Source organism: Vigna unguiculata, unplaced genomic scaffold (assembly GCF_004118075.2).
Source record: "Vigna unguiculata cultivar IT97K-499-35 unplaced genomic scaffold, ASM411807v1 contig_3, whole genome shotgun sequence".
Taxonomy (NCBI): domain Eukaryota; kingdom Viridiplantae; phylum Streptophyta; class Magnoliopsida; order Fabales; family Fabaceae; genus Vigna; species Vigna unguiculata.
Window position 1 is genome coordinate 47,501 of NW_021011005.1, and position 12,316 is coordinate 59,816.

The 12,316-nt window shown below is 30.0% G+C and overlaps 1 protein-coding gene and 1 non-coding gene across 2 annotated transcripts; one reads left to right on the forward strand and one right to left on the reverse strand.

The window, feature by feature from the left end:
• Positions 1–2,460: 2,460 nt before the first annotated feature.
• Positions 2,461–2,540, forward strand: TRNAL-UAG. The gene has a single exon. It is a non-coding gene; the product is annotated as a tRNA-Leu (tRNA).
• A 6,117-nt stretch (positions 2,541–8,657) lies between these two features.
• LOC114171569 (NAD(P)H-quinone oxidoreductase subunit 1, chloroplastic-like) lies at positions 8,658–11,895 on the reverse strand. Its single transcript, XM_028056513.1, has 3 exons — positions 11,150–11,895; positions 10,320–10,351; positions 8,658–10,261 (listed from the first exon to the last, which is right to left on the reverse strand). The coding sequence occupies exons 1-3, from the start codon at positions 11,461–11,463 to the stop codon at positions 9,714–9,716; spliced, it is 894 nt and encodes a 297-aa protein (XP_027912314.1). The 5' UTR covers positions 11,464–11,895; the 3' UTR covers positions 8,658–9,713.
• Positions 11,896–12,316: the final 421 nt, after the last annotated feature.

Genomic DNA, 12,316 nt, shown 5'->3' on the forward strand with positions numbered 1-12,316 from the left:
AAACAAGCAGTTTTTTTAGTGCCAAAATGCATAATACCAAAAACAAGATGTTTTATATTTTTAATATTTTGATTAACGCGATGTAGATATCTCTTCCGGATAAAAAAAGAAGTTATTTCATTCTTTTTTATTTTTAGTAAAACTAAGAAAAAATTTTCGTTTTTTCTTTTAAGTTTTACTTGTTTCTTCCCCCATAAAGATATTGAATAGAATGAACTATTTTTTTTTCCATTAAAATTCAAAAAATGAACGTTTAAATATCCCTCAAAAACAAGTAAATAAATTCGAAACATATAAAATGCAGTTAATCCTGCTGCAGAACAAGCTATTATTGCAAAAATTGGTGAATACAACCAACTATCATTAAGAATCTCATCCTTAGACCAAAAACAGGCAAAGGGTGGAATACCGCAAAGAGAGAGTGTACCCACTAAAAAAAAAGTTTTTGTAATTGGTACATGTTTTGTTAAACCGCCCATAAAAACCATATTTTGACTTTTAGCTGGAGAATATCCGACAAGAGCTTCCATTGAATGAATAATGGATCCAGATCCTAAAAACAACAATGCTTTTGAATAAGCATGAGTAATCAAATGAAATAAAGCACCTCGATAAGATCCCATACCCAAAGCTAACATCATATAACCCAATTGAGACATTGTAGAATAGGCCAAATTTTTCTTAATATCTTTTTGAGCAATAGCTAAAGTAGCTCCTAATATTACTGTTATTATACCTATAAAAGCTATTGCGTTCATTATTTTGGGTAGCACTATGAAAAGAGGAAAAAGACGAGCCACAAGAAAAATTCCAGCGGCTACCATAGTAGCAGCATGTATAAGGGCAGAAATTGGAGTAGGTCCCTCCATAGCATCGGGTAGCCATACATGAAGAGGAAATTGGGCAGATTTTGCAACTGAGCCACAAAATAGCAAGAGGGCAAACAGAGTAAAAAAAAAAATATTCATTTCATTTTTAGAAATCAAATTATTTATAATTTGAAACAAATGCCGAAATTCCAAACTACCCGTTATCCAATAAAGACCTAAAATTCCCAATAATAAACCAAAATCCCCTACACGATTCGTTACAAATGCTTTTTGACAAGCATTTGCCGCAATAGGGCGGGTGAACCAAAAGCCTATTAATAAATAAGAACACATTCCAATTAATTCCCAAAAAAAATAAATTTGTATCAAATTCGAACTAGTAACTAATCCCAACATTGAAATATTAAAAAGAGTAAGATAAGCAAAAAATCTCAAATATCCTTGATCATGAGACATATAATTATCACTATAAATAAGAACGAGAATGCCAACCGTAGTAATTAATATTGACATAATAGAAGTAAGTGAATCGATCAAGTACCCAAACTCTAAAGAAATATCATTATTTATGGTCCAAGACCATACATATTGAAAAAACAAACTATTCTTGATTTGATGAATAGACAAATCAAGCGAAAAAATCATAACTATAGTTAACAATAAGATACTAGGAAAAGCCCAAATACGGCGAATATTTTTCGTTGCAGTGGGAAAAAGTAGAAGTCCCACTCCTATTAACATCGGAACTGGGAATGGAATAAAAGGTATGATCCATGAATATTGATGTGTATATTCCATACAATAAAGAAAAAAAATTAGGATTCTAATGAATTTGGTTTCTTAGGTTTTTCTTTTATCTTTTTTGTAAAGTAAAGGAATGGTTTCGGTTAATAACAAAGAAAGATAGAATTTAATAAAATAGAATAATCGATTATTCATTATTCTGACTCTTTGGACAATATTTTTTGAACATTGGTTTAGTTCATTAAATTTAACTTAACTAATTAAGTTTTTATTACAATAAGAAATAGCGATTTGGGGAAAACTTTCTAAAAAGTATTATATTCTTATTATAAATATAATAAAAACAAAAATGGAAATTCAAATATATAAAATATATGTCTAATTAGAGATAAACTTAATTTTAATTTACCGCAAAATGTCTTTCACATAAAATTCTATAACAATAAAAAACTATACTAATTCTATGGCAGTTCCAAAAAAGCGCACGTCTATATCAAAAAAACTTATTCGGAACACTTTATGGAAAAAGAAGGGATATTTTACAGCATTAAAAGCTTTTTCATTAGGGCAATCTATTTTTACGGGGAATTCAAAAAGCTTTTTCTGTAACAAATATAAACGTTAGAATAATTTCAATTAACTGGATTCAACGACTCTTTTTTAAATACAAAAATATGAATATAAAATTGATATAGAATATAAGATTCAGTTATGAATTTAGGATATTTACATTCTATATTATGATATTTACATTCTATATTTAATAGATTCTAATAGAATTCTTTAAAATTATTTTATTGAATGTTTAGTAAACAAATATTGTGTTTTAATTGATTCTTTGAATCTCGACAATTGACTAAAATTGGGTTATTATGGTTTCGAGTCAGCCGCTATGGTGAAATTGGTAGACACGCTGCTCTTAGGAAGCAGTGCTAGAGCATCTCGGTTCGAGTCCGAGTAGCGGCATCTTATCTTCTAAAAAAAAGTTCCTATAAAGAATTATTATTTCTATTCCAAGTATTTCTATTTTTTCATTCTATATGGTATTTTCCACTTTAGAGCATATATTAACTCATATATCCTTTTCGGTCGTATCTATTTTAATTTCAATTCATTTGATAACCTTATTATTAGGCAATGAAATCATAGGATTATACAATTTGTTCAAAAAAGGCATGATAATAACCTTTTTTTGTATCACAGGATTGTTAGTTACTCGTTGGATTTTTTCAGGCCATTTACCATTTAGTAATTTATATGAATCATTAATATTTCTTTCATGGACTTTTTCTATCTTTTATATGGTTCTTTGCTTCAAAAAACAAAAAAATGACTATTTCAATACAATAATAACACCAAGTATTCTTTTTACCCAAGGCTTTGCTACTTCGGGTCTTTTAACCGAAATGCATGAATCCTTAAAATTAGTGCCTGCTTTACAGTCCCATTGGTTAATGATGCACGTAAGTATGATGATATTGGGTTATACAACTCTTTTATGTGGATCATTAATATCAGTGGCTATTTTAGTCATTACATTTCAAGAACTCATACAAATTCTTGGTAAAAGCAAGACTTTGTTTTTTTTTAATGAATCCTTTTCTTTTGCTGAAATCAAATATATGAATATGAATGATAAAAAGAATATTTTACAACAAACTCCTTTTCCGTTTTATTCGTCTTATAGAAATTATTATAGATATCAATTTATTCAACAATTGGATCGTTGGGGTTACCGTACTATTAGTCTAGGTTTTATCTTTTTAACAATAGGTAATATATCTGGAGCAGTATGGGCTAATGAGGCATGGGGATCATATTGGAATTGGGATCCAAAGGAAACTTGGGCTTTTATTACTTGGACTATTTTCGCAATTTATTTACATACTAGAAAAAATAAAAAATTGGAATATAGAAATTCTTCAATAGTGGCCTCCATAGGCTTTCTTATAATTTGGATATGTTATTTAGGGATAAATCTTTTAGGAATAGGACTACATAGTTATGGTTCATTTACACCTAATTAATTTAAAAAAATTCACAAATATTGGGAACATTCTATAGAATAAGAAAAAAAACTCCCAATAAAATGATTAAGACCCCATTGAATCAAGTAATGTAATATTGATTCAAGGGGTTCTCACAAACAACAAAAATATTCAATTAGAATTCAATTTCATTTTTATGTAATTAAGAAAATACAAAAAGAAATCCATTTTTTTTTATTGTGCATCGGATTGATTTCTATTTTTTCTTTTTCATTTATTCCCAAAAACTATCTATAAAAAATGAGAGAGAATAGCTTCAACCTTGTCAGCCGAAATTGAAAAAATAAAATCTGGATAAATGCCAATACTTATTACGGGTATAAGGATAGAAATTGAAATAAATAATTCTCGTGGCCCCGAATCAAAAAAATAAGAATTTTGTTTATTAAAAAGCTTGTATCCATAAAACATTTGACGTAAGATAGATAATAAATAAATAGGAGTTAATATCATTCCAATTGCAGTTACAAAAGTTATGAGTATTTTTGTGATGAAAAGATATTTTTGATTGGTAATTATTCCCAATAATACTATAAATTCTGCAACAAAACCGCTCATGCCCGGTAATGCAAGAGAAGCCATCGATAAGGTAGTGAAAATCGTGAATATTTTTGGCATTGGGATAGCCATTCCACCCATTTCGTCGAGATAAAGAAGACGTAGTCTATCATAACTAGTTCCCGCCAAGAAAAAAAGGGCAGCACCAATAAATCCGTGAGAGATTATTTGTAAAATAGCCCCATTCAGCCCTGTCTCGCTTATAGAACCAATTCCTAAAATTAAGAAACCCATATGAGAGACCGAGGAATAAGCTATTCTTTTTTTTACATTGCGTTGACCAAGAGATGTTGAAGCTGCATAGATTATTTGAATGGAACCTAATAACATTAACCAGGGACAAAATATAGAATGAGCGCGAGATAATAATTCCATATTAATTCGAACCAACCCATATGCTCCCATTTTTAATAATATTCCGGCTAAAAGCATACAAGTGCTGTAATGCGCCTCTCCATGGGTATCAGGTAACCATGTATGTAAGGGTATAATTGGTGATTTGACAGCAAAAGCAATAAGAAATCCCATATAGAAGATTATTTCCAGTGCCACGGGATATGATTGATTAGTTAATGATTCAAAATTTAATGTTGGTTCATTAGAACTATAGAAACCCATACCCAGAATTCCCAGTAATAAAAAAACAGAACTTCCCGCAGTGTACAAAATAAACTTTGTAGCTGAATACAAACGTTTTTTTCCACCCCACATAGATAAAAGTAGATAAACGGGAATTAATTCTAATTCCCACATGATGAAAAAAAGTAAAATGTCTTGAGAAGAAAATGTTCCTAGTTGACCACTATACATTGCTAACATTAGAAAATAGAATAATTTAGATTCTCGAGTAACCGGTTGAGCTGATAACGTAGCTAACGTAGTGATAAATCCCGTTAATAAAAGGGGTCCTAGAGAGAGTCCATCTATTCCGAATCTCCAGTAAAAGTCAAAAAAATGGATCCATTTATAATTTTCTGTCAATTGGATTAGTGGATCATCTAATTCGAAATGATAACAAAATACATAGGTTATTAGAAGGAGATCTATGAAACATATACAATAAGTATACCATTTAATTGTCTTATTTCCTTTATGGGGAAATAAGACAATTAAAGAACCTCCGACTATTGGCAAAACTACAACTGTTGTTAACCAAGGAAAATAATTCGTGATAAAAATAAGATATACTTAGACTACAAAAACCCGGGCTCAAAATATTTTTTTATTTTGAGCCCGGGTTTTTGCCAGTAAAAAAAAGTACTTGTATGCGGTTCTTTTTGAAACGTATCAATAAGCTAGACCCATGCTTCGAGTTGTTTCATGCCATAAATAAACTCTAACACTTAAGAAATCCGTCGGACAGGCGGATTCACACCTCTTACAACCAACACAGTCCTCTGTTCTTGGGGCAGAAGCAATTTGTTTAGCTTTACATCCGTCCCAAGGTATCATTTCTAATACATCTGTTGGGCAGGCTCGTACACATTGAGTACATCCTATACATGTATCATAAATCTTTACTGAATGTGACATTGGAACATAATCCTTGAACATCAAAAATTCAACATTTTCAATCTAGTAAATTGGTAAACCAATTATATATATCTATATATGATATATATATATCTATATATATATATCTATATTATATACCAGATGAATCAATGATTTATAAGAATTTTGCTACTAAAAATATATTTATAGATTAATAACTAATAAGAGAATAGAACCAAGATACTTTGATTTCTTATCTTTGTTTTCGCAAACGCAAACATGATTAAAAAGGATATATCATTTCTGCTAATTTGAATGGATTATATAGTACACACTATTCAAAATTAGACTTTTTTTTATGAATAATACTATTTATTCAACAAATTTGATTGATTGATACGGGTTGATTTTCTATTACGATATATTGAGGAAACAATAGCTGGTCCGATAGCTGCTTCAGCGGCTGCAACAGCTATAACAAAAATTGAAAAAATATTTCCTTTTAGTTGCCGCCTATCAAAAAAATCAGAAAAGGTTACGAGATTTATATTAACTGCATTTAGTATAAGTTCAAGACACATAAGGGCTCTAACCATATTTCGGCTCGTGATCAATCCATAGATACCTATAGAAAATAAATAAGCACTCAAAACAAGTGTATGCTCGAATATCATTGACCAACTCCTTTTCAATTTTTATTCATTTCGATATGAATATGAATTCAACGGATTTTATTGCCTAACATAATAAGTCTACAACAAAATCAAGTATTTGCAAAAAGATTTTATACTTTATACATAAATATTCTTTTTCCTTAACATATAATTCAACAAAAAAGAAATGTAATAAATTCTAACAAAATGTAATTTATATTATTTTATTAGTTCGAAAACTTTCTTATTGGCGAGCCACAAAAATTGCACCTATTAAAGCAACTAAAAGAATTATTGAAATTAGTTCAAATGGAAGAAAAAAATCTGTTGATAAATGAATTCCAATTTGTTGACTAGTACTTATCAAATCTTGCTCTAAAATCTGATTGGGTCTTGTCGTCCAAATAATTCCGTGCCATGATGTCTCTAGAATAGTAGTTATTTGTGAAAGAAAGATACTGGTACAAACCATCAAAGTAATTCCATCCCCAACGGTCCAAACACGAAAATTTTGGTAATAGTCCGAACCATTCATAAACATCACAGCAAATATTATTAAAACATTTATAGCGCCCACGTAAATAAGTAGCTGTGAGGCAGCTACGAAATGGGAGTTTGATAAAATATAGAATAAAGATACACAAACAAGAACTAGTCCCAATGAAAAAGCAGAAAAAATCGGATTCGTAAAGAATACTACTCCTAGACTTCCTAATATGAGACCTGATCCAAGAAAGATTAAAATAAAATCATGTAGCGATTCGGACAAATCCATTATATGTAAAATAAAAGATAAATAGAAATTTCATGACCTTATTGATATGACCAGGAAAAAACTTGTTAAATACGAAAATTATCTGTGCATAGAAATTCACCAAATCCTAAGATAAGATATGTGAATTGTTATTAGGTACAGTTGTTATAGAATCAATGGAATTTCATTCTTTTCTTTATGCCAAAGAGTCATTTCAAAAAAATAGAATATCTTTTTTTTTATTCTATATATAGAGAAATTCAATTATTTTTGTGAAGAATTTTGAAATCATTTTATTTGAATTGTTCGAATTGTATAATCATCAATTACTGATACTGGTAAACGACCCAAAGCAATTAGATTATAATTCAATTCGTGGCGATCATAAGTTGAAAGTTCATATTCTTCGGTCATTGATAAACAATTTGTTGGACAATACTCAATACAGTTACCACAAAATATACAGATTCCAAAATCAATACTGTAATTAAGCAACCGTTTTTTTCGAATATCAGTTTCTAGTTTCCAATCAACAATGGGTAGATCTATAGGACAGACACGAACACATACTTCACAAGCAATGCATTTATCAAATTCAAAATGTATTCGACCGCGAAAACGTTCTGATGAGATTATTTTTTCATAAGGATATTGAATAGTTACGGGTAACCTATTTGCATGCGATAAGGTAATCATGAGACCTTGACCAATATATCTAGCAGCTCGTATTATTTGTTCACTATAATTTATGAATTCAGTTACCATAAGGAACATATCGTGAATAGCTCTGAATATTTTTTTTCTTTCTCTTGTTTAAAACAAGTTCTGAATTTTGAATATAGAAGGTCCACATTTTTTTTACAGTGAAAACAGTTGAGACGACGTTGTTAATAATAGATTACCAAGAGAAATGGGTAAAAGAAACTTCCACCCAAGATTTAATAATTGATCTATTCGTAGCCTAGGCAAAGTCCATCTTGTTGTGATAGAAACGAATATGAATAAATAAGTTTTAACTAGTGTAATAAAGATACCAATTATCGTTACAAAAACTCCGTATGTTTTATTTATTTGAAAAAAATTAGAAACGAAGATGTACGGAATAGAGAAATTTGAACCACCAAAATAAAGAACTGTTACAAATAAGGAAGAAACGAATAGGTTTAAATAGGAAGCAACATAAAATAAACCAAATTTGATACCGGAATATTCGGTTTGATAACCCGCTATTAGTTCTTCTTCCGCTTCTGGTAAATCAAAAGGTAATCTTTCACATTCTGCTAGGGAAGAGATTAGAAAAACGAGGAAACCCATAGGTTGCCGCCACAAATTCCATCCCCAAAAACCATATTTGGATTGTGCATCAACTATATCAACTGTACTTAAACTGTTAGATAATCCTAGTCGGTGATGACATTACTGTTACCATCTCTATTACAGAACCGTACATGAGATTTTCATCTCATACGGCTCCTTTAAAGCCTTAAAAAAATATAAGAACCCGGCCAATTATTTCTCCCTTGATATATCCCTAAGATAGATAAGATTCTATTTTCTCGGACGGTTCTGAATTAGACCCATGGAATTCTGTCTGTTCTAAAAAAAATTTTTAAATGAATACACACTTATTTAAAAAATAAAAACATTTGCACATTTATTGAATTTCTTTAGATAAATAAAAAATACAAAAGGTACTTCTGAATTGATCTCATCCTTTAAAAAATTCAAAATTAAATTTGTTGAGTAATAACTTAATTTCATTTTTGCATAAAATACTCTTTTAAAATTATCAAGAACTCCCACATCATTTTCGATTCCGAAAAATAATTAGATGTTCTTTTTTTAAATTATGATTATCTCCATAAATATGGAGTATATAAGACAAAAAAGAAAAAGGAGATCACTTTTACCTCTTATCTTATTCCTTTTTGTGCAAGCAAAAGGGGACTTCAAAAAATTAAAGGATTATTTCGTTCCTGATAGTTATTTATTCAATCAATGGATGGAAGTATACTCTAGATCGGAATTGGGGGGAGTACTGCCTTATTTTTTCTACCAACTTCAAGTCCCCATTAGTATTCTTTTTATATTATACATAAATTGGATAATTTAAAAAAGAAATATACGTTACTAATCTTTTGTGTATTTTGGTGTTTCTAGCCATCCATTAATTTTTTTTATTATATTAATGCCTTTTTTTAATTTTGTTAATATATGTATGCTAATTCATACAAATGATATTGAAAATTTGAAAAAGGTTGGTCTTTTGCGTCCGCTTCAAGACAGGATTACTAATCAACAAATCTTGGGAAAAACAACCACTTCTATACATAGAATATAATATATAGAATCTAATTCTAGAATTTCATTGATTTTTTCACCTTATTCTTATACATAGAAAATTAGACTCAATATTTTTACTGCAATTTGAAATCATCATACTTTCTCTATAAGTAATAGAGTATTCTATAAATTATATTCAAAAAAAGCTGTTTTATTGCACTCATATAACTATCTGATTCAATTATTCAATCCAAATGCGAAAAGAATATATATATATTCTTTATAGATTCTTTTTGTACTTTAAATATAAGGAGAGGCTTATAAGAAATAGTATCAAAAAATTTATGTCTCAACGAAGCACACATAGAGATATCGATAACACACATAGAGTTAATGGTATTTCATAACTAATTGATTGAGCAGCTGCTCGTAGACCACCCAAAAAGGAATATTTATTATTTGACCCATATCCTGACATAAGAAGTCCAATGGGGGCAATACTCGAAATAGCAATCCATAAAAAAACACCAATATTCAGATCAGATAAAACAAAGTTATAGCCAAAAGGAATTACTGAATAGCTTATTATAATGGATATGACTGAGATAGATGGGCCGAAACTAAATAAACGAATATCTCCTCTAGATGGAATAAGATTCTCTTTAAAAAGTAATTTTGTTCCGTCTGCTAGAGCTTGAAGAACTCCAAAAGGACCGGTGTATTCAGGTCCAATACGCTGTTGTATCCCTGCAGATATTTCTCTTTCTAACCATACAATTGCTAGTACACTTATAGTAATTCCTAATATCAAAATAAAAATAGGCACAAATACCCAAAGAATTCCATATATCTCTTTCAAAAATTGCAATCTGAAAAAAAAATGTATATCTTGTATTTCTGTTAAATCAATTATCATTTCAACGATCAACTTCTCCCATAATAATATCTATGCTACCTAGTATTGTCATAATATCGGCCAATTTCATTCTTTTAACTAATTGAGGAAGAATTTGCAAATTTATAAAACCGGGCGGATGAATTTTCCATCTCCAAGGAAAACCATTTTGATCCCCTATTAGAAAAATCCCTAATTCTCCCTTGGGGGCTTCAACTCTTACATAAAGTTCTTGTTTTGGCAATTCAAAACTCGGAGACGATTTTTTACTAATAAATCGATACTCAAACTCATTCCATTCTGGCTCTTTTTCTCTATCAAAGCAGCGGATTTCTAAATTTTCATATGGACCGCCGGGAAGTCCTTCCAAAGCCTGTTGAATAATTTTTATGGATTCTATCATTTCACCAATTCGAACTAAATAACGAGCTAATGAATCTCCTTCTTTTTGCCATTGAACTTCCCAATGAAATTCTTCGTAACATTCATAATTATCCACTTTACGTAGATCCCATTGTATTCCGGAAGCCCGAAGCATCGGTCCTGATAAACCCCAATTAATAACTTCTTTTACATCAACAACACCGACGCCCTCAACCCGTTCTAAAAAAATAGGATTTCGCGTAATAAGTTTTTGATATTCAGCAATACTTGTTAAAAAATAATCGCAGAAATCATAACATTTATCTATCCAACCATAAGGTAGATCAGTCGCTACCCCTCCGATACGAAAAAAATTATGCATCATTCTCATACCTGTGGCAGCTTCAAATAGATCATATATTAATTCTCTTTCTCTGAAAATATAGAAAAAAGGTGTTTGTGCACCAATATCTGCCATAAAAGGTCCTAGCCATAGTAGGTGAGAAGCTATACGGCTTAACTCCAACATTATTACTCGGATATAGCTGGCTCTTTTAGGTACTTGAATATTTCCCAACTGTTCTGGTCCATTTACAGTTATTGCTTCTGTGAACATTGTAGCTAAATAGTCCCAACGTGTTACATAAGGCAGATATTGTATAATTGTTCGGTTTTCCGCTATTTTTTCCATTCCTCTGTGTAAATAACCCAATATCGGTTCACAATCAATAACATCCTCACCATCTAGAGTAACAATAAGTCTAAGAACACCGTGCATTGATGGGTGGTGAGGCCCCATATTGACTATCATGAAGTCCTTTCTTTTCGTTGAGATATTCATAGGTTTTTGCTCGATTTATTCTTTTATGAATCGCTTAAAAAAAAAGTTCATCCAAATTCAAGATCTAATAAATCGAATAATTGAAAATTACTCTTCAATTTAACGAATTTGTGACTGCCGAATATTAAACTGATTGATTAATTTTTTATACCGTATTCCATCTTTCTTTGACAAATAAGACAGTAATCTTTGCCGTTTTCCCAAAATTTTACGTAAACCTGTTTGGGATGAGTAGTCTTTTCGGTGCAATTCAAAATGTGAAGTAAGTCTTCGTATTCTATTGGTAAATTTGAATATTTGAAATTCAACCAATCCCGGTTTTTTTCCTTTTTTTTCTTGTGAAATAACAGGTATAAATGACTTTTTTACCATAAAAAAATAAAAGTTTTTCCTTCTCCTCGATTTTTATAGATATTTTTATTGATCAGTAATTAGAATGACACTCATTTTTAATTTTTTGATAGAAATCCGAAATCTAATTTTTTTGATAACTGAAATCAATCCAATTGAAATAGAGAATTTAAATAGATATAGTATAAAGGAGACTAGTTTGATATATAAAAAAGAATTGTATACATTACATTAGATAAAAAAAGATAATTTTGTTAATGCTTTTTTTTTATGTATACATCATTGAATTAAAATCAATGCCATACCAAAATACGTGTATTTGTTTAACCTATGTATCTATCTATAGATAGATACATATGCTAAATAGAAAACAAAATTAGATTAACGAATTTTCACACGCGGATACATATGTATCCTTACTATACTGAAACGGCTTCCATTATGGGTATTAAACCAATAACGATTTATACAAGCTAAATCTTCTAATCGATATTTTGGCCAA